We start from the raw sequence: 23290 nt of genomic DNA on the forward strand, positions 1-23290 counted from the left end.
ACATGCAGTTTGTGTGCTTTTTGATCAAAATTGAAGATATCTGCAAATATAATTCTGCAAATGCAAATTCACCCCATAGACTTATGTGTGACTGTGTGTGCATGAGAGTGTGTGTGCGCGCATGCGAGTTTGTGCATATATGCTAATGAAGTGTGTGTGGGAGATGGAGTATAAGCCTGTGATATGGTGTAAGTGTTAGGGTGTGTGGTGTCTGAGCCAGTGACAGACAAAGGCAAGGGGTTGCATTTTGCTAAAACAAGGAAGGGCAGGACTTGTACAGTTAATGGTAGGGCCCTGCATCGTGTTCTAGAACAGATTCATGGGGGGGCGGGGCGGCGTGGAGGGGTTCTGGTACATAACGTTAAAAATCTCTCAATGACACGTTATCGTCCAACTGGTTTATTTGGAAGCACAAGCTTTCGGAGCGCTGCTCCTTCATGGGGTGTTTGTGGAACAGGATCATAAGACACAACCACCTGATGAAGGAGCAGCGCTCCAAAGGCTAATGTTTGCAAATGAGCCTGTTGCAGTATCACCTGGTGTGGTGTGAATTTTAACTTCATACACCCCAGTCCAACACCGGCATCTCCAAATCAGGGACATAGTTCTTTGGAAGTTGCATCATTGGTAGACAGGGTTGTGAAAGAGGCGTTTAGCACACTTTCCTTCATTGTTCACACCGTTCAGTGCAGGAGTTGGGACATCACGTTGTGGTTGTACAGGATATTGGTGAGACCACGTGGAGAGGACTGAGTACACTTCTGTTCGCCCTATCGACGACCACAAGTTGTCGGGTGACCTTATTTCGATTTATAAAGTCTTGGGGCGTGTAGGAAAGGTAAATATCACAGCGGGAAAAAAATTATGCAGCTCCCCTTTTTTACTTCTCTTGGCATTTGGACACTTAAATTCTGTCAGTAACAGCCTCATCGCCAGAGAGCATACTGCGCGTGCTCGCCGTCTGAATGAAACTGCGCATGCCCCTCACTGCACGCAAGTGCCTCGAGACTTTCTTTTGGTGGGCCAATCAGGAGTGCTGGAGGACCGGAAGGTGACTGGTCCTCCTGCCAATCAGAGCCTTCCTATTGTCTGAATGCAGAAGCTGGAACACGAGCTTCGGAAGTTGCTGCTTTTCTCTAAATGAAGATTGAGTTTGTTCCAGACTCCCTTCTTACTTCTGCTAATCTAATCGTTTTACCACATCTATCTGTGACGTGCAACCACCCCACCGATAGCTGGGTCTTATTACTTTTGCTGATGCAACACAGCGTCTTATTTGGAATGCGTGACCATTGCTACGGTCATGTTAATACATTTGATTCTACCAGTCGACCACCTCCTTTAGTCAGGTAAAAACAAGTCCTGCAGATGCTGGAAACCAGAGGGCTCCTTGGATGCTTCCTGAACTGCTGTGTTCTTCCAGCACCACTAATCCACCTCCTTTAGTTAGTTATTTCTTGGAATATATCCTCACAATTCTGCCTTGTGATTTTTGCAGAAGCAAGATGCAGCTACTTGTAACTGCTTGCAAGCATATCTAACTTAACATATCCCCCCGCCGTGACTCAGTCTTGTGATTTTTGCAGAAACAACACTTCGCAAGGGCCTCTCACAGCTACTGTACCTGCATCCAATACATAAACTACTCTCAACAAAAAAAACCCACTTCATCTACACAACATAAAAATCCGCACTCTGTTGTTCAAAAAACAGATGAACTCAACCTTGAATATATTCAATGGGCCCCTAAATGCAGGAAGACATCCCCACTTCTAATCCCAGTTCATCTTCCATATATATGCCTTGCTGATTGCTTGCTGCATCTGTCTGATGACTGGTGTAGAAGAACACTGAGGCCCCTTTGTACATCCATCCTTCATTCCTGATGAAGGGCTCGGGCCTAGAATGTCAACTCTCCTCGTCTTCAGATGCTGCCTGTCCTACTGTGCTTTTTCAGCCCCACACTTTTAGACTTTGATTCCAGCATCTGCAGGTCTCACTTTCTGTACATCGGATGCTGAGCGTTAACCTTGATAAGGGGCAGGGAGAGTCAATACCCAAGGTCTTTTCCCCAGGGTAGGTGAGTGGGGAAAGGGACATGAGAGGCAACCTTTTCACACACATGGTGGTGCATCTATGGAACGAACTGCCAGAGGAAGTGGTGGAGGCTGGAACAGGTACAACATTTAAAACCCATTTTGATGGGTACATGCATAGGAAGAGTTTAGAGGGATATGGGCCATATGTGGGCAAATGAGACAAGGTTAATTTAGGATATTTGGTCAGCACGGACAAGTTGGGCCAGACGGTCTGTTTCCGAGCTGTAACACTCGAATTGTGTTCGGTGAATGCAGATGTGTGGTTGGACTTTCAGAGCAGCTTTCCAAGATGTTGTGCCCTTACTGGGAGCAAAATAAGTTACAATGAAGTCTTTCGTTTGTGAGACAGCAACCGAGTGAGTGAGTACATCTGAGAGGTTGGTGGAAAGTGGGAATTCATTGCACTGTGGGGATGAAGCCCTACCCTATCCAGTGATTTCTGCTGGTGGATGAGACCAGGCCTCAAGTTGAGGGGAGTAGATTTAGGACGGAGATGAGGCGGAACTGCTTTTCCTGGAGAGTAGTCAATCTATGGAATTCTCTGCCCAAGGAAGCAGTAGAGGCATCTTTATTAAGTATATTCAAAACATAGTTGGATGGGTATTTGCATGGTATGGAATTAAGGGTAGTTGGGACAATGCAGGGAGGAGGATCTCAGACGACGGATATATCAGCCATGATCATAATGAATGGTGGAGCAGGTTTGATGGGCCAAATGGCCCACTCCTACTTCTTTTACTATGAAACTATAACCCTGCATTTCCCATGGCTAACCCATCTAACCTTCACATGCCTGGACATTATGGGCAATTTAGCATGGCCAATCCAAATCAAGGCCGGTGAGCAATGTAGTGATATGGAAAATGACCATCAAAGGACGATAGAAAGGGACAAGGTGAGTAAATGTACCAACAATCAAAACTGGATTCTGAAGATCACAAAACTTGAAACTAAAAACGATGTTTCTGAATGTGTGGTGCATTGTAACAAAATTGACTGCACACATTGAAGAGAATAATTATGATCTGAGACTCCTTACAGAGGCATGGCTTCAGGATGACAAGGATTGGATCCTGAATATTGAGGTGATAGTCAAATGGGAAGCTCGGTGAAGGTAGAGGGTTGATGCTGCTCATCAAAGCACTAATCACAGGGAAGTCTGGTGTCAGCTTGGATTTCAGGTCCTGATTTCTCTGTCCTCTGATGTCCCTGTACCCACAGAGTAAGATATTGGTCTGTTCTGCTCTGCTGGATTTCTGCTGAAGCTTTGACCCCCCCACCTCTACACCTTCTGGAACAATAAAACATTCAATCAAGACCCAAGCCACAATCCCCCAGCCTGTCAACCATCCAGACACAGAGTGTAATCCTAGCCGGGAATCAAACAAGAAAAACAGAACAAAATTAGAAATAAATAAATGCTCGTGCTTAACGTTTGTTCATGAGGAAGTAAACCAAAAATAGGGCTCTCCCACGATTCTTACAGTGCCCAACTTGAGGCATTCTCTCTCCCTAACATCTAACTATTCATACCCAACTATGATTTACAACAATATTTACACCAGCAGAATTAAAGCATCTGTTATCAAGTAGACATCGGGATATACAGCACGAAATAGACTTTCCTCTGTCTCATTCACACACATATACACATATACATCCGTGGGGGTGAATTTGTATTTGCAGGATTATTTTTGCAGAAACATTCTATTTTTCTCAAAATATACACAACCTGCAGGCTGTTCAATCCATGTAATATTTTGTAAGTTCCACTTTGGAAATAGAACCAGTCTGACTCAAGATTGTGATACAGACAGACCATGATTTCACACCTTTAATGCATTGTCAGAGCTGAGATGTCACCTTTCCTTATAAAACCTTGAGTTATCTCAAGAAAATGTCTTTCAGGAAATTCTGGGATTTACAAATGAATGATATGAGCAGCCCATACTAAAAGATGAAATACTTAACAATCCAGGGTTTTTCAATATATCATTTCAGTGCACTGTAATGTTTTTCCATCCATTCTGTGCCTTATGATTTTATTCTCCAAAATCACCTGACGAAGGAGCCACACTCCGAGTGCTAATCATAGAGATGTACAGCCTGGAAATAAATCCTTAGGTCCAACCCGCCCATGCTGACCAGATATCCCAACCTAATCTAATCCCACCTGCCAGCACCCAGCCCATATCCCTTCAAACCCTTCCTATTCATATACCCATCCAAATGCCTCTTAAACGTTGCAATTGTACCCACCTCCACCACTTCCTCTGGCAGTTCATTCCATACATGCATAACCCTCTGCATGAAAAGTTGTCCCTTCGGCCCCTTTTAAATCTTTCCCTTCTCACCTTAAACCTATGCCTTCTAGTTTTCGACTCCCAACCCTGGGGAAAAAGACCTAGGCTATTTGCCCTATCTATGCCCCTCATGATTTTATAAACCTCTCAAAGGTAACCCCTAAGACTCTGATGTTCCAGGGTAAAATAAATGCCACAGCCCTTCTCTCAGTCTGTATAACTGGTTAAAGCTCCTTCCCATAGTCAGCTCACTGGGACACACACACACTCATTCTGTGTAATCAGTTAAAGCTCAGTTCACTGGTGTGTTCCTCTCTTAGTGCTCCTCTGCTCACACTGATGTCCAGTACCTTTTGAAGCAGGTCGAATGGATTTCTCTTTCCAGACTCAACCCCCCCCCCTCCCCCCCAATGATATTGAGTGACTCTGTCAGATCTTGTTATGGAATTTCTTCCAAGATTTCTGTCTGAAGATCCTCCCCTTCTGATACCCTGTTAGCAAAGTTGAAAAAAGTCATCACTGTCTGTACCGAATAGAAATTCTGATTATATTGTATGTGTCTGTGTACTAACTCAGTAACATACAACTGGTATTATTGATTTAAAATGCACAGGAGACGTGAGGAAGGAGGTAAAAACAATGACTGCAGATGCTGGAAACCAGATTCTGGATCAGTGGTGCTGGAAGAGCACAGCAATTCAGGCAGCTTCCGAAAAGCTTCGAAATCGACGTTTCGGGCAAAAGCCCTTCATCAGGAATAAAGGCAGAGAGCCTGAACCGTGGAGAGATAAGCTAGAGGAGGGTGGGGGTGGGGATAGAGTAGCATAGAGTACAATAGGTCAGTGGAGGAGGAGATGAAGGTGATAGGTCAGGGAGGAGAGGGTGGAGTGGATTGGTGGAAAAGGAGCTGGGCAGGTCGGACAAGTCCGGACAAGTCAAGGGGATCGTGTTGTTGGAGGTTAGAAACTAGGATGAGGTGGGGGAAGGGGAAATGAGGAAGCTGTTAAAATCCACATTGATGCCCTGGGGTTGAAGTGTTCCGAGGCGGAGGATTAGGCGTTCTTCTTCCATGCGTCTGGTGGTGAGGGAGCGGCGGTGAGGAGGCCCAGCACCTCCATATCCTCGGCAGAGTGGGAGGGGGAGTTGAAATGTTGAGCCACGGGGCGGTTTGGTTGATTGGTGCGGGTGTCTCGGAGATGTTCCCTAAAGCGCTCTGCTAGGAGGCGCCCAGTCTCCCCAATGTAGAGGAGATCGCATCGGGAGCAACGGATACAATAAATGATATGAGTGGATGTGCAGGTAAAACTTTGTTGGATGTGGAAGGCTCCTTTAGGGCCTTGGATGGAGGTGAGGGAGGAGGTGTGGGCACAGGTTTTACAGTTACTGCGGTGGCAGGGGAAAGTGCCAGGATGGGAGGGTGGGTCGTAGGGGGGCATGGACCTGACCAGGTAGTCACGGAGGGAACGGTCTTTGCGGAAGGCAGAGAGGAGTGGGGAGGGAAATATATCCCTGGTGGTGGGGTCTGTTTGGAGGTGGCGGAAATGTCGGCGGATGATTTGGTTTATGCGAAGGTTGGTAGGGTGGAAGGTGAGCACCAGGGGCGTTCTGTCCTTGTTGCGGTTGGAGGGGTTGGGTCTGAGGGCGGAGGTGCGGGATGTGGATGAGATGCGTTGGAGGGCATCTTTAACCACGTGGGAAATGAAATTGCGGTCTCTAAAGAAGGAGGCCATCTGGTGTGTTCTATGGTGGAACTGCTCCTTCTGGGAGCAGATACGGCGGAGGCGGAGGAATTGGGAATACGGGATGGCATTTTTGCAAGAGGTAGGGTGGGAAGAGGTGTAATCCAGGTAGCTGTGGGAGTCGGTGGGTTTGTAGAAAATGTCAGTGTCAAGTCGCTCATCACTGATGGAGATGGAGAGGTCCAGGAAGGGGCGGGAGGTGTCAGAGATGGTCCAGGTAAATTTAAAGTCAGGGTGGAATGTGTTGGTGAAGTTGATGAATTGCTCAACATCCTCGCGGGAGCACGAGGTGGTGCAAATGCAGTCATCAATGTAGCGGAGGAAGAGGTGGGGAGTGGTGCCGGTGTAATTACGGAAGATCAACTGCTCTACGTAGCCAACAAAGAGACAGGTATAGCTGGGGCCCATACGTGTGCCCATGGCTACCCCTTTGGTCTGGAGGAAGTGGGAGGATTCAAAGGAGAAATTGTTAAGGGTGAGGACCAGTTCGGCCAAACGAATGAGAGTGTTGGTGGAGGGGTACTGTTGGGAATGTCTGGAGAGGAAAAAACGGAGGGCTTGGAGGCCCTGGCCATGGCGGATGGAGGTGTAGAGGGATTGGATATCCATGGTGAAGACGAGGCGTTGGGGGCCGGGGAAACGGAAGTCTTGGAGGAGGTGGAGGGCATGGGTGGTGTCTCGTACGTATGTGGGGAGTTCCTAGACTAGGGGGGATAGGACAGTGTCGAGGTAGGTAGAGATGGGTTCAGTGGGGCAGGATCATGCTGAGACAATGGGTCGGCCAGGGTGGTCAGGCTTGTGGATCTTGGGAAGGAGGTAGAACCGGGCAGTGTTGGGTTCCCGGACTATGAGGTTGGAAGCTGTGGGTGGGAGATCTCCTGAGGTGATGAGGTTCTGTATGGTCTGGGAGATGATGGTTTGGTGATGGGGGGGTGGGGTCATGGTCAAGGGGGCGGTAGGAAGAGGTATCCTCGAGTTGGCTTTTGGCTTCAGCGATGTAGAGGTCAGTGCGCCAGACTACCACTGTGCCCCCTTTGTCCGCTGGCTTGATGGTGAGGTCAGGATTGGAGCAGAGGGATTGGAGGGCTGCGCGTTGTGAGGGTGAGAGGTTGGAGTGGGGGAGGGAGGTCGACAGGTTGAGGCGGTTAATGTCCCGGCGGCAGTTGGAAATGAAGAGGTTGAGGGCAGGTAAAAGGCCAGCACGGGGTGTCCAGGTGAATGCAGTGTGTTGGAGGTGGGCGAAGGGGTCCTCGGAAGATGGGCGGGAATCCTGATTGTGGAAGTAAGCTCGGAGGCGGAGGCGACGGAAGAATTGTTCGATGTCACGGCGTGTATTAAATTCATTGATGCGTGGACGGAGGAGGACGAAGGTGAGTCCTTTGCTGAGGACTGATCGTTCGTCCTCAGTGAGGGGGAGGTCTGGAGGGATGGTGAAAACTTGGCAGGGCTGGGAGCTGGGAGCTGGTGTGGGTGTAGAGCTGGGAGTGGGTCGGAGCCAGTATCTGGAGTGGGTGTGATGGTGGGGGGAATGGGGGTAGAGTCATGAGCAGGGGTAGTGTTCCCCTCGGGGTCCTGGGGGGTGGGAATAGTGACAGTGGAGTCTGTGGGGGGCGTGTCAGCAGAATGCAGGTGAGTGGCGCTGGTGGGGGCGGAAGTGGCAGAAACGGCAGTAGGGGTGGCGGAAGTCACTGAGTGTGTGGCATCGGCGATGATGTGAGGGCCGGAAGTGGCTGTGGGAGTGGCCATGATGGGGACAGAAGTGACATCATCAATCAGCGTGGGGGTGGTAGCTGCATCAGCTGCATGGCTAATGGTGTTTCCGTGGCCAGGGAAATCTTCTGGAATGTTTGAGGAGGGCTGGTTATGGAGGTGGGTAGATAAAAGTTTGTTGTACTTACAGTTTTTGATGTTTGAGATGGAATTGAAATACTGTTTGTTGAGAGTATGGATTCTCCTGAGGATGTAGTACAGAGTGGGTCCTTTGCAATTCTGAGAGAGTGTGGCCCTCAGCTGAGGCAGGGCTGACTGTAGCGAGGTTAGGTGCCGGCGCATTGCTGCAAGTGTGGAGCGGAGGATCTTGAAGGAGAACTGTTGCTGGTGTTTTTGAATCTAGCCTGTACTGTTTGTCCTATTCGGGTCCGAACTCTGCTGGTTTAAAGGTGGTCCGGAGTCCGTGTGGGATGAGGTGGTTTCGGAGACAGGCATTGAGGAAGCAAACGTGGCTGTGGTAGCGGGTTTGTTTCAGGACATGGTTGAAGAGCTTCAGGGCAGAGGAAATGACCTGGGAGTTGCAGTGGGAGAGAGACTCCCTGAGATTCTTGTAGAGAGAGGAGGAAAACTTCTTCAAGGCAGGCATCCTTGCAAGAGGATTCGCAGTAGGGTTAAAATCAACGAGGTAAAAACAATGACTGCAGATGCTGGAAACCAGATTCTGGATCAGTGGTGCTGGAAGAGCACAGCAATTCAGGCAGCATCCGACAAGCTTCGAAATCGACGTTTCGGGCAAAAGCCCTTCATCAGGAATAAAAAGGGCACCGGCACCACTCCCCACCTCTTCCTCCGCTACATTGATGACTGCATTGGCGCCACCTCGTGCTCCCGCGAGGAGGTTGAGCAATTCATCAACTTCACCAACACATTCCACCCTGACCTTAAATTTACCTGGACCATCTCTGACACCTCCCTCCCCTTCCTGGACCTCTCCATCTCCATCAGTGACGACCGACTTGACACTGACATTTTCTACAAACCCACCGACTCCCACAGCTACCTGGATTACACCTCTTCCCACCCTACCTCTTGCAAAAATGCCATCCCGTATTCCCAATTCCTCCGTCTCCAGCGTATCTGCTCCCAGGAGGAGCAGTTCCACCATAGAACACATCAGATTGCCTCCTTCTTTAGAGACCGCAATTTTCCTTCCCACGTGGTTAAAGATGCCCTCCAATGCATCTCGTCCACATCCCGCACCTCCGCCCTCAGACCCAACCCCTCCAACCGCAACAAGGACAGAACGCCCCTGGTGCTCACCTTCCACCCTACCAACCTTCGCATAAACCAAATCATCTGCCGACATTTCCGCCACCTCCAAACAGACCCCACCACCAGAGATATATTTCCCTCCCCACCCCTCTCCGCCTTCCGCAAAGACCGTTCCCTCCGTGACTACCTGGTCAGGTCCATGCCCCCCTACGACCCACCCTCCCATCCTGGCACTTTCCCCTGCCACCGCAGTAACTGTAAAACCTGTGCCCACACCTCCTCCCTCACCTCCATCCAAGGCCCTAAAGGAGCCTTCCACATCCATCAAAGTTTTACCTGCACATCCACTCATATCATTTATTGTATCCGTTGCTCCCGATGCGGTCTCCTCTACATTGGGGAGACTGGGCGCCTCCTAGCAGAGCGCTTTAGGGAACATCTCCGAGAATCCCGCACCAATCAACCAAACCGCCCCGTGGCTCAATATTTCAACTCCTCCTCCCACTCTGCCGAGGATATGGAGGTGCTGGGCCTCCTCCACCGCCGCTCCCTCACAACCAGACGCATGGAAGAAGAACGCCTCATCTTCCGCCTCGGAACACTTCAGCCCCAGGGCATCAATGTGGATTTCAACAGCTTCCTCATTTCCCCTTCCCCCACCTCATCCTAGTTTCTAACCTCCAACAACACGATCCCCTTGACTTGTCCGGACTTGTCCGACCTGCCCAGCTCCTTTTCCACCTATCCACTCCACCCTCTCCTCCCTGACCTATCACCTTCATCTCCTCCCCCACTGACCTATTGTACTCTATGCTACTCTATCCCCACCCCCACCCTCCTCTAGCTTATCTCTCCACGCTTCAGGCTCTCTTCCTTTATTCCTGATGAAGGGCTTTTGCCCGAAACGTTGATTTCGAAGCTTTTCGGATGCTGTCTGAATTGCTGTGCTCTTCCAGCACCACTGATCCAGAGTGAGGAAGGAGGTGTCAGGACCTGGCACACTCTGAACCCTAACAGGGTGTTCCAAGTGGTCGTGAAAACATTTCAAAATGAAGTGGATGGCCATAGAGCTGTACAGCACAGAAACAGTCCATCTCATCCATGCTCACTAGATATCTGAAATTAATCTATCCTATTTACCAGCACTTGGCCCATATCCCTCTAAACCCTACCCATTCACATACCCATCCAGCTGCCTTTTAAAAATTGGATTTGTGCCAGCCTCCACCACTTCGTCTCGCAGCTCATTGCATACACGCACCACTCTCTCTGTGAAAAAGTACAAATCTATGCCTTCCTCATCCCCTGTTTTACCTGTACTGATACCTTTGGGGATCTCTGAACTTGGACAGCAAGGACCCTTTGTTCCTCAGCACTCTGTAGGGATCTACTATTTATTACTTCCTTCCTTCCCTTAATAAATTTCCCAAACTGCCTGGAGTTTAAATTCCATCGTTCTGCCACATTTACTAGCTGATAGATATCAGAGTGGAGCCGGAGACCATCCTCTTCCCTATGAACAATATCACCTTTCCAGCGTTTACTCCTAGACAGAGGGGGCAGCACTATCTCCAGCTCAGCAGTCTGTTTGTTAGCTTATCAGCATATCCAACTATATTAATCAAAAGTACCTCACGCTAGCTACACAATAAACCAGCGATGTTAATTCCCATTATCTCTTTAGTTGTGCCCTTATAGTTTTTTCTTCATTCTACTTAATGTTATTCTAATGTCACAGTTAGAGATTTAGTGCCAGCTTTTGCAACAATGGTCTTGCATTCCAGACCCTACTTAATATTTTCCCAATGTCATGATTAGATATTTATTATCAATAGTCTCAAGCAGGCTGACTCTACTAATTATTAATTAGATATTTAATATCATGTCCCAAATATTTATTGTCCCAATCCTGTCAATTATATTTAGTAGGTGAGTCTAACTTTACTGACTGTTATCTCATCTTGCCATGGTGACCTTTCAGCCTCAACCTTACTCTGCTAATTAGTGTAAGAGCTTTCCACCATCCTTTGCAACAATGGCAGTGATCTCCATGCTTTCATGCTCTTTATTTTCCATACTATCTAAAAATAGACTCAGAGTTGTAGAGCAGACCAGATGTCCTAAATTAATTTAGTGACCCATTTGCCAGCATTTCACCCCTTACCCCTCTGAATCTTTCGTATTCATAACCCCATCCAGATGCATTTTAAATAATGTAACTGTACCACTTGCTCTGGCAGCTCATTCCATAAACATACCACCCTCTGTGCGAAAAGGTTGCCCCTAAGGACCCTCAGAAATCTTTCCCCCCTCACCCTAAATCTATGCCCTCCAGTTCTGGTCTCGGCGCCTTTCCCCCACAACAAGAGGAAAAGACATACAAAAATTGAGCAGCCAGACAAAATGCAAAAGGAATAAAATATCGAGCCATAGGAAAAAAAGTTGTGGCTCTATCTTTTTTCCCCTGTTGGCATTTGGACACTTAAAATCTGTCAGTAATACCAACATCCCCGTAGAGCATACTGCGCATGTTTGCCGGTGTCAGCAACGCAGTGCGCATGCTGGCCAGTGTCAGCAAAACACTGAGCATGCTCATCACTGTGCGCAAAAAAAGGCGCGAGACCTTCTTTTGATTGACCAATAGGCAGCATTGGAGGACTGGAAGAAGACTGGTCCTCCTACCAATCAGAGCCAGCCCATTGTCTGAATGCGGAAGTTGCACCATGAACTTCTCAAGCTGCGACTCCTGATCCTCTCTGTCTGAGTAAAGATTGAGCTTTACCCAGACTGCAAATTCCTTCCTGTGTCCCAGATATGTGAGTATGGCACTCCCATTCCATTTCTTTTTCATTCTGGGGTTCAGTTGTTGACTTGCAGCAACTGAAAGAAAAGAGAGTGAATCCGGGAGGGACAGACTCCGGAAACGTTGGTCCAGGTCTGTGTCTCAATTTGCAAAATAGACAGGCAGGAGATGGAGAAGTCGACGTTTCGGGTGTAACCCTTCCTCGGGCCTGGGGCTGGGTGTAGAAGCTGCAGATAAAGGGGGTGGGAGTGAAGTGGGGATAGGTCAAGACAGGGAGAGGGTACGACCTGGTTGGTCAATGGGAGGAATGAATCTGGTTGGTGGCAGGGAACGAGGAGGGAGGTTTTTTGAAATTGGAAAACTCAACATTGAGTCCTTCGGGCTGTAGGCTGCCTGGAAGATGAGGTGTGGTCCCTCCAATTTGCAGTTAGGTTCGTTGTGGCAATGGAGGAGGCCAAAGATGGTCATGTCAGAAAGGGGGTGGGAAGGGGAATTGAAATGAGTGGTGACTGGGAGGTCTGGTCAGCTCTGTGGACCCAGCTGTGATGCTCAGTGAACCTTTCACAAGTTTGCGCTGGCTCTCCCTGATATAGAGAGGACCACAATCAGCAAACACAGGGCAAATGCAGTACCACAATATGAAGTTATAGCCTTGGCTGTGGCAAAGAAAAACACAAAAGGAGGTGCATTGTTTAAATGGAGATGTATTTGGATGTGGAGAAAGTGAGAACTGCAGATGCTGGAGATCAGGGTCAAAGATTGTGGCACTGGAAGGGCACGGTAGGTGAGGCAGCATCTCAGGAGCAGGAGAGTTGACGTTTCGGGCAAGAGCCCTTCATCGAGACTGATGTGTGGATGGGCAAAGAGGCCTCAGTGTCCTCCTCCTCCAGTCACTGCCAGTTGTCAGACTGGTGCAGCAGGCAATCAGCAAGGCAAGCGTTATATTAGCAAGAGGAATTGAGTTCAGAAGTGGGGGTGTCTTCCTGCAGTTAGGGTGTCATTGAATATATTCAAGGCTGAGTTCATCTGATTTTTGAACAACAAAGAAGTGGATGATTGTGGGGGAAGGCAAGAACATAGTTTTAAGACCAGTATAGAACAGTTCCAGAGTCATACAGCACAAAAACAGACCCTTTAGTCCAACTAGTCATAGAGATGTACAGCATGGAAACAGACCCTTTGGTCCAACTCATCCATGCCGACCAGATATCCCAACCCAATCTGGTCCCACCTGTCGGCACCTAGCCCGTATCCCTCAAAACCCTTCCCATTCATATACCCATCCAGATGCCTTTTAAATATTGCAATTGTACTAACCTCCACCACTTCCTCTGGCAGCTCATTCCAAACATGTACCACCCTCTGTGTGAAAAAATTGACCCTAAAACCTCTTTTGTATCTTTCCCCTCTCACCCTAAACCTATGGCCTCTAGTTCTGGACCCCCACCGCAGGGAAAAGACCTTGGCTATTTATCCGATCCATGCATTTCATGATTTTGTAAACCTCTATAAGGTTACTCCTTAGCCTCCAACGCTCCAGGGAAAACAGCCCTAGCCTCCCTATAGATCAAATCCTCCAACCCTGGTAACATCCTTGTAAATTTTCCTAAACCCTTTCAAGTTTCACAACGTCTTACCGATAGTAAGGAAACCAGAATTGCATACAATATTCCAAATGTGGCCTAACCAATGTCCTGTACAGCGACAACATAACTTCCCAAATCCTATACTCAGAGGATTGGGAAAGTTTTCAAAATCTACAAAAGACACCTGGGAAAGAATGGAGGGACAAACCGAACCTTTGAGGGTCAGCTTGGAGGCATCAGGTCTCAGGACAGGGGGTGGGGATGAACCCAGCTATGGGCCATATGCCAGCAAGTGGGACTAGATTAATTTAGGATATCTGGTCAGTACAGTCGTGTTGGGGACAGAAGGGTCTGTTTCTGTGCTATATATCTCTATGACTCTGGCGTTGTACTAACGTTTGCCACGTGAGTAGGTTCACTTTCTCTCTACTGTCAATGTTAATGCCTTGACGTCTCATTTTGCTCCAACCCTCCCGGGGACGTTAACCGTTTTGTCTGGTTGTTCCTAAAGAAGCTGCGTGGCAGGTTCACCCTGAATTGACACTTTCGTTTTGCTTCCCCAAATCAGACCTGCTCACTCTCAGCAGTATCTGTGTTGTGAAAGATATTAGCTTTTCAGGCAGAGATATTCAAAGTTCAGAGAGGTGGCAGTCTTGACGTTTTTGCTTTTCTGCTCCATAAGATCCTGAATCAGCACCCTCAGGAGGAATTAGTTAGAGCGGAGTGAGAACAGAGGGGGAGAGAGAGTGGGATGGTGCTTTCAATTTTGTGGAATAACAGAAGAAAAGAATATTCCACAGAAAGTAGAATTCCTTGTTCAGAATTTCTACCCTGCACTGACAGTGATGACCTTTGTAATTTCTTTATACAGAGTACAGTAGCACCTCGACATACGAACGACCCTATTCATGTACAAACCGATTTATGAACAGGATTGTACGTAAAATTTTGCTTCAAGGTACGAACGCAAAAAGCCCATGTGCGACCACGTGGTTTCATTGTTCTGCTTTGCTACGCGCTTGTTGAACGCAAAAGCTCATCGGGCCCTGAGTGATCTCCTTCAGTTCGTCTTTGGCGCGTGAGCTGTGAATAGCCGTCCAAGCATTCTTACGCAATCCGAACAATGGGAAAAGTTGATTCAATTCGCGAACCGGGTCCAGGAACGGATTAAGTTCGTAAGTTGAGCCGCGACTGTATTTGAAAATCTGAAGACGGAAGTTTCAAAATCAACAGATGATGGTCTTATTCCCGAAACGTTGACTCTCCTGCTCCTCGGATGCAGCCTCACCTGCTGTGCTTTTCCAGCGCTGCACTTTTCAACACTGACTCGCCAGCGTCTGCAGTCCTCACTTTGACGTCAATGTCTGACAGTCACTCAATCCATCGGGACCGCAAAGGTTTTCAACTATGATTCTGTGAGAAGGAGTAAAGCTTTTTGGTTCCTGTTTGAGTACGTTTTCAGCATCAATGGGACTGGATGAGAGACCCTACCATTGCAGCGCACTGAGTGTGGAGCCTAAAACAGCCATACGGCCTGGAAAGAGGAATTCACAGTAGGAAGTGGCTCCACACTTCGTCCATGGAGAAACCTGAGGAATCCCACCTCTTGGAGAAACCGTGGAAGTGTGGTGACTGTGGGAAAGGCTTCCGTTTCCCATCTTCCCTGGAGATTCATCGGCGTAGTCACACCGGGCAGAAGCCGTTCCCCTGCCCTGTCTGTGGGGAGGGCTTCAGACATTCCTCCTCTCTGCTGAGGCACCAGCGGGTCCACACGGGGGCGAGGCCATTCAGCTGCCCCGAGTGCGGGAAGGCCTTCAGCGATTCCTCCTCTCTGCTGAGGCACCAGCGGGCCCACACAGGGGAGAGGCCCTTCAGCTGCCCCGAGTGCGGGAAGGCCTTCAGTAATTCCTCCTCTCTGCTGAGGCACCAGCGGGCCCACACTGGGGAGAGGCCCTTCAGCTGCCCCGAATGCAGAAAGGCCTTCAGCAATTCCTCCTCTCTGCTGAGGCACCAGCAGGCCCACACTGGAGAGAGGCCCTTCAGCTGCCCCGAGTGCGGGAAGGCCTTCAACAATTCCTCCACCCTGCTGAGGCACCAGCGGGTCCACACCGGGGAGCGGCCCTTCTGCTGCACTGAGTGCAGGAAGACTTTCAGCAATTCCTCCAACCTGCTGACCCACCAACGGGTCCACATTGGGGAGAGGCCCTTCAGCTGCCCCGAGTGCGGGAAGGCCTTCAGCAATTCCTCCGACAGGCTGACCCACCAGCGGATACACACCGGCGAGAGGCCATTCCCCTGCCCCGAGTGTGGGAAGGTCTTCACCCGCTCCTCCAACCTCCGGAGGCACCAGCGAGTTCACGTACAATCGCAGGGGGATTGAAGGAGCGACGGCTGAATTCCATTATTCACTGGACCATCAACCCAGTTCCCGGGACTCCCGGGTTTGAATCCCACTGCGGCAGATGGCGCTATACAGGGTATGGGTTGAAATTGCTGAGTGAGGCAACACTTCCTCCGGGTTACAGCTGTACCAAGGATCCAATTAGAAAGGGACATCTCGGTGCTGATCGATAGTAAAGACAGTGCGGTGGGTGTGTATGCGTGAGTGAGTGTGCTTTGATCTTGAGCTGTTTAAAAAGCAGTTACTTTTTCTCTGCTTTTTTGCTGAGGGGGATTTGAAGCTGTAACAAAGTTGGGTCACAATAAAGGTTAAGTGAACTTAATGCCGAGCTCAGACTCTCATTGAAGGCTTTGAGCTCCGAGAGGTTTTTGTTTTAAAGCTACTAATTTCTTTCAGCCTCCTGCACTAAGCTTCCAATGTCGAATATCAGATGGATCAGTGAATGAGCAGCCAGTACCGTGAGAAATTGTCAATTTTTCAGGAGTGCAGAGTGTGTCGTTTCATCGGCGTTGTAAGGTTTCGTGGCAGCATCGGGTGGTGTGGGCTGTGTTCAATAGAAACGATGTGAAGGAGCCGATGTTGGACTGGGCTGGATAAAGTTAAAAATCACACAACACCAGGTTATAGTCCAACAGGTTTATTTGGAAGTGTGAGGTTTTGGAGCGCTGCTCCTTCATTGTGTAACTGTGGAACAGGATCATAAGACACAGATTTTATAGCAAAAGATCAGTGTCATGCAACTGAAATGACATATTGAACAAACCAAGATTGCTGTTAAGTCTTTCACCTTTTAGAATGAGTTGCAGGTTTCAGTTCATTAATCTGTGAATCCCAGAACTACTATTAATTCACATTCTCGAGATGACTTAAGGTTTTTTTTAAAAAAAGTGACACCTCAGCCCAGACAATGCATTAAAGGTGTGAGGTTTGAGTCTGTCAATAACCCAATCTTGAATCAGACTGGTTCTCATTCCAAAGTAGGAATTTATAAAATATTACATGAATTGACTGTCTCCAATTTGTGCACTTTTTGAGCAAAGTAAAATGTATCTGCAAACATAATTCTGCCAATACAAGTTTGCCCACAAAGTGATGTGTGAATGCGTGCATGTGAGTTTGTGCATGAGTGCACGTAAGAGTGTGTGCATGTTTGGTAAAGTGAGAGTGTGATGGAGTATATGCCTGTGAGTGTGTTGGGTTGTATGTGTGGGTGTCTGAGAGAACACGTGTGTATGAGTGAGGTATTAATAAAAGAAAGGGCTTGCATTTTGCTAAAACAAGGAAGGGCAGGATTTGTACAGATAATGGTAGGGCCCTGTGTCGTGCTGTAAAAGAGAGACATGGTGGGGTTCAGGTACACAGTTCTTTGAAAGTTGCATCGCTGCTAGACAGGGTGGTCAAGAAGGCATTTAGCATACTTGCCTTCATTGTTCACACCATTTGAGTAGAGGGGTTGGGACATCATGTTGAGGTTGTACAGGATGTTGGTGAGGCCACTTGTCGAGTACTGAGTATGCTTCTAGTGTCCCTGTAATAGGGAGAATTCTATTAGAGAGGGTTCAGTAAAGATTTACCAGGATGTTGCCAAGACTGGAGGGTTTGAGTTCTAAGGAGAGGCTGGGACTTTATTCACTGGAGCACAGGAAATTGAGGGGTGACATAATTGAGATTAATAAAATCATGGGCAGTGGAGGTAAGGTGAACACCAAAAGGCTCTTGCTTAGCGTAGGGGAGCTCAAGACTAGGGGGTATATTTCTTTAAAGTGAGAGGAGAAGATTTAAAAGGAACCTGAGTGGCAATGTTTTGACTGAGGGCGGTTTACACGTGGAATGAACTTGGATGAGGATGTGGTAGATGCAGATGAAGTTACAAATTTTAAATGACATTTGGATGAGTACATGAATAGAAAGGTTTAGAGGGACATGGGCCAAACGCAGGCAAGTGGGACAAGCTTAGTTTGGGAATCCTGATTGAGTGATCTTATTGAAGTGGTCTTATTGAAACCAGTAGAATTCTGAAAGGGGCTTGACAGGATAAAAGTAGATAAAATGCTCCTTTGTGGAGGGAGTCATAGAATCCCAACAATGTGGAAGCAGGCCATTCGGCCCATCTATTCCACATTAGCCCTCTGAAGAGCATCTCGCCCACATCCATCCCATGGCCAATCCACCCTAAGTTTCACATCCCTGGTCACTAAGGGTAATTTAGCACAGGCAATCCACCCTAACCTCTACAACCTAATCTATAAATTACCTTCTCAAAAATGTCATTTAAATGTAGAGTTTTTCTCTAAGAACAATGTCAGTCCTGACTCAACATTCGGGCGCAGACAGAATTCACACTTACTGTTAGAAAAGCTCTGCATTTGAGTAGCATTCTTGAGAAGGTAACAAAAAACAAGTTCTGGGATTAACATACCAAAGAGCAGAAACCTATTCTAAAGGTGAAAGATTTAATCTAAAATTGTTTGATGTGTCACATTTCCATGACACTAGACTCCTTTGGATATAAATTGTGATCATGATCTCATTCTCCACAACCACCTGATGAAGGAGCGACGCTCCGAAAGCTAGTGCTTCCAAACAAACCTGCTGGATTATAACCTGGTGTTGTGTGATTTTTAACTTTATCCATGGGAAACACATGAGTTGTGGGACTGGTAACAGTTCTTATTTTGTGATCTATTCCACGTGAAATTTCTCCTCTTGCAGGCACGGGTGAACAGTTTGTTTTTGTGCTTTGTGCGAGATCAGGCTAGCAGCTTTTAAATCCTTATGTCAAGCAGCAGAAGCAAACTATTGATCAGCAATTGTATTCCGAGAGTGGTACTTCCAGCTCTGGTAATCCTGTTGCATCAACAGAGAGAGGGGGAGGATGTCACATCTAAAGAGCAAACAGAAAAGTTATTTCGCTTGTTCAGTCAGTTGAGTAGGTTCTGCACTCAGATGAGACTGGATACTGCTTTTACTGGATCAGAATTAACCTGCTTATTTTCTTAAAAATTAAACCATCTCACGGCCATTCCAACCCCCTTTTTAAAAAATGACTGCACTGTTTCCAATACGGTCGTGCTTTCTAAATATTACCATGTATTTTTAATTATGTACAATGTCTCTTTAGATTTCAATGTACCTTTTTAAATATGAAAATGCCCCTTTACATGTAGCTCAGCGCTTTAAATGTGTTATGTTCCTCCCAGCGCAATCTTGCTCCTCGATAATGTATATTTACCCCTTTAGATATCAGTATGTCTCTTAAAAGGGTACTTCTGCTTAAAAATAGGGCAACGTTTCTTCGAAATGTAGATTCATTTAGATATAACTGCGTCACTTTACATATTAAGATATCCCTTTGAATGTGCCCACATCCCTTTTGAAATATAATCTCGTCCATTTACATCTCTTTATTTGCAGAAATATCCGTTAAAATGTCCGTGTCCCTTTAAAATGCAGATTGCCCCCTTTCGATATGACGCCGTTCCGTTAGATGTCAGAATATCTGTTTAAATTGAGCCGTGAGCTTTCCCAATGTAGACAGGGCTCCTGGAAACGTGGCAGTGTCCCCCCTGCAGCTGCAGAGCGAGACAGGAGAGTTTGTTTTTGTGAATGAGCAGTTGTAGCGCGAGGTGTCTGTTGCTTGGTGACGGTGAGGCTCCCCCGACCCCGCCCATCCCCCCGTGCAGACGTCACGCGGGGGCGAAGGCGGTTGGGAGGAGAAGTCGCTCGAGCGGGGAAGCGGCGGGAGGGCGGCCGTTAGGAAAATGGCGCCGTGCGGCCCGGGGCAGACACCCGTCACTGGGCACCGCCGCCTTCCTGGCGCAGCTGCTGGGACACGGCCACACCGGCCGGCTGTACAGCAGGCAGGAGCCGGTGAGCATTCTGGAGGCGGATGGGGTTAAGGGCCTGCTTGGGAACTCGTCGGCCGCCTGGGTGGTGGAGTTCTACTGGTCGTGGGGCGGCCCCTGTGTCAACTATGGGGCCACCTGGAAGGTACTGGGCCCGGGAGGTGAAAGGTGAGGCAGGTTGTGGGGGGGACGGAGGGGAAGGAATGTGGGGCCTGTCCTGTCATAGTGACATTTTACACTCACTTTCCATCTGCTTTTACTGGGGCTTGTGATTTTTACCCTCACTTTTTAAATTCTTGTCCTGTTTATCCTCACTTTTTAAAAATCCTTGTGCTGTTTACTCTTGCTATTATTTGTGCAATTCCCTAGGGTAGTGTGGAAATACTAGTGAAGGAGATTATGCACCAGCATGTATATGTTCCTCAGTCATTGAAGGGGTGGGATCCTGTGGAGAATGGTTAGTAAAGCATGTGGTATATTAAGCCTTATTAACATTGACATACAGTAGTTTGTAATTTGTCAAAGTATGCTTCTCATAGAGTTGTACAGACCCTTTGGTCCAACCTGTCCATGCTGACCAGATATCCAAAATTAATGTTGACAGTATAGTGCTGGATAAACACAGCAGCTCAGGCAGCATCCAAGGAGCAGGAGAATCGATGTTTCGGGCATAAGTCCTTCAACATAATGAAGTGCTTATGCCCGAAACATCGATTCTCCTGCTCCTCAGGTGCTGCCTGACCTGCTGTGCTTTTACAGCACTACACTCTCTCTGCTCTGATCTCCAGCATCTGCAGTCCTCACTTTCTCCTAGTTGATTTCAACATTACTGCGAAGTCTCTTCCATGGATGCCTACCTGGAAGAAGTTCTCCTCCTCTGTCTACAAAGATCTGAGAGTCCCTCTCTCACTGTACCCCCCAAGTCCTCTCCTCTGCCCAGAATTTCTTCAGCCATGTCCTCAAGCAATTTGACTACCACAGCCATATCTCCTTTCTCATTGCTTAGCTATGGAACCATCTGATCCCACATGGACTCCGGACCACATTCAGACCAACCCAGTTTGGACCTGAACAGGATACCCAGTACACACTACAAATCCAAAACCTTCACCAACGATTCTCTTTTTGGATCCTCCACTGCACACTATCAGCCATCTACTTTACCTGCAGTCAGTCCTGCCCAAGCTCAGAGCCTCACCTTTCCCAGAACTGCAACCCAGATTCTACATCCTCAGAAAAGATTCCTGTTTAAGGGCTTATGCCCAAAATGTCAATTCTCCTGCTCCTCAGATGCTGCCTGACCTGCTGTGCTTTTCCAACACTCTCAACTCGGATCTCCAGCATTTGCAGTCCTCACTTTCTCCGAGATATCCTAAATTAATCTAGTCCCATTTGCCAGCACTTGGCTCATATCCCTCTAAACTCTTCCTATTCATATATCCATCCAGATACCTTTTAAATGTTGTAATTGAACCAGCCTCCACCACTTCCTCCGGTAGCTCCTTCCATACACGCACCACACTCTGCATGGAAACGTTGCCCCTTAGGTACCTTTTATATCTTTCCGCTCTCAACCTAAACCTATACCCTCTAGTTCAGAACTTTACCGCTACACTGGGGAAAACACAGAGATTGAGCAGCCAGACAAAATGCCAAAACAATAAAATGTCAAGCCATGTGGGGGAAAAAAAAATTGTGGCTCTACCCTTTTTTCTCCTCTTGGTATTTGGACACTTAAAATCTGTCAGTAACACTAGTATCGCCACAGAGCATATTGCAGGGCGCATGTTCAGTAGTGTCACCAAAATATTGGGCATGTTCCTTGCTGTCGGCAGAAAAGGCGCAAGATTTTCTTTTGATGGACCGATAAGGAGCACTGGAGAACCTGAAGGTGACTTGTCCTCTTGACAACCAGAGCTCCCCTACTGTCTGAAAGCAGAAGTTGGACCATGACCTTCTGAAGCTGCTGCTGCTCCACTCTCTCAGAATGAAGATTGAGCTTCAGCCCAGACTGCAACTTCCTTCCTCTGTCTAACATCTGTGAGTACAACACTCTTTTCTCACCCCTTTTTCTATTTATTTTTCATTCTGGGGTTTAATTGTTGACTTGCAGCAACCGAAAGGAGAGGGAACAAATCCAGGGAGGGGGCAGACTCGGGAAATGTTGGTCCAGGTCTGTGTTTCAATTGGCAAAATAGACCGGCAGGAGGCTGGAAGAATGCAGCAAGCCAGGCAGCGTCAGGAGGTGGAGAAGTTGACGTTTCGGGGTGTAACCCTTGTTCCAGACTGAGGATGGGTGTAGGGGAAGGTGCAGAACAAGTGTGTGCTGGGTGGTGAAGTGGAGATAGCTGGAGAGAGGTAGAGGGTACAACCTGGTTGATAAGTGGGTGGAAGGAATCTGGTTGGTGCACATCCCTATTCATGTACTTATCCAAATGCATGTTGCAGGTCAGGCAACATCCGAGCAGCAGGAAAATCTATGTTTTGGGCATAAGCTCTGATGAAGGACATATGCCTGAACCGTCGATTTTCCTGCTTTTCAGATGCTGCCTGGCCTGTGCCTTTCTAGCACCGCACTCTGGGCTCTGATCTCCAGCATCTGCAGCCCTCACTTACTTCCAGTGAAAACGTCTCAGCCTATCCATCAAAATGGAAGTAGATTCATATCCAGTTATGATCTGTTCAATGCTGGTCCAAGCTCGAAAGATCAAATGGTCTACTCCTGCTCCCAATTCTGACACTGTGTCCAGGACATCAACAGACCACAAGACATAGGAGCAGAAATAATGCTATTCTGTCCATTATCTCTGCTCCATCATTTTATCATGGCTGATGAGTTTCTCAAACCCATTCTTCCACTTTCTCCCTGTAACGCTCAATCCCCTTGATACTCAAGAGCCGATCTGTCTCCGTCTTAAATTTTCTCAGTGACTTGTCCTCCACAGCCTTCTGTGGCAATGAATTCCATAGATTCACTGCTCTCTGGCTGATGAAGTTTCTCCTTGCCTCTATTCTGAAAGGTTTTCCCTTTACTCGAAGGCTGTGCCATCGAGTCCTAGTCTCTTCTACCAGTGGAAACATCTTCCCAATGTCCACTTTGGCCAGTCTGTTCAGTATTCTGTATGTTTCAGTTAGATCCCCCTGAGTGTGGACCCGTTCATCGGAATGATCCAGACCCTTCAGGATGAGGTTCAGCAAAGTAAAAATGGAGGGAGAGTGTGTGGGATGGAGATTTTCAGCTTCTCAGGAATAAGAGAGGAAAGAGAGTTCATTATGAATTATAATTTATCGGATAGGCCAATGGGCCGAGGAATGGTAGATAGAGTTTAATTTAGAGAAATGTGAGGTGTTGCATTTTGGAAAGGCAAATTGGGACAGGACTTATACACTAAATGGTCAGGTCCTGGGGAGTGTTCCTGAACCAAGAGACAGGGAGTGTAGGTTCCTTTCCTTGAAAGTGGAGTCACAAGTAGGGATGGTAGTGAAGAAAGTGTTTGGTATGCTTTCCTTTATTGGTCAGTGGATTGAGTAT

General features: G+C 47.7%; 3 protein-coding genes across 3 annotated transcripts in view; 2 read left to right on the forward strand and 1 right to left on the reverse strand.

Annotated features, from left to right (window-relative positions):
* LOC148142890 (uncharacterized) overlaps positions 1-23290 on the reverse strand; it is an 82386-nt gene that overhangs the window by 42208 nt on the left and 16888 nt on the right. The gene's annotated exons all lie outside the window — the stretch shown is intronic.
* On the forward strand, positions 14551-15908 carry LOC148142892 (uncharacterized). The gene has a single exon (XM_087973883.1). The coding sequence runs from the start codon at positions 15092-15094 to the stop codon at positions 15890-15892; it is 801 nt and encodes a 266-aa protein (XP_087830009.1). The 5' UTR covers positions 14551-15091; the 3' UTR covers positions 15893-15908.
* Positions 19653-23290, forward strand: part of LOC122545205 (uncharacterized) — a 105063-nt gene continuing 101425 nt past the window's right edge. Inside the window, 2 exon segments of the mRNA XM_087973884.1 lie at positions 19653-19783; positions 21594-21798. The gene's annotated coding sequence lies outside the window, so the exon portion shown is untranslated.

Source organism: Chiloscyllium plagiosum, unplaced genomic scaffold, assembly GCF_037043375.1.
Source record: "Chiloscyllium plagiosum isolate Xiang-an unplaced genomic scaffold, Cpla_swu_hap1 HiC_scaffold_27, whole genome shotgun sequence".
NCBI lineage: Eukaryota > Metazoa > Chordata > Chondrichthyes > Orectolobiformes > Hemiscylliidae > Chiloscyllium > Chiloscyllium plagiosum.

Excerpts from the sequence above, each read along its gene's own strand:
- LOC148142892 (XM_087973883.1), top strand. The coding sequence starts at position 15,092 with ATGGAGAAACCTGAGGAATCCCACCTCTTGGAGAAACCGTGGAAGTGT.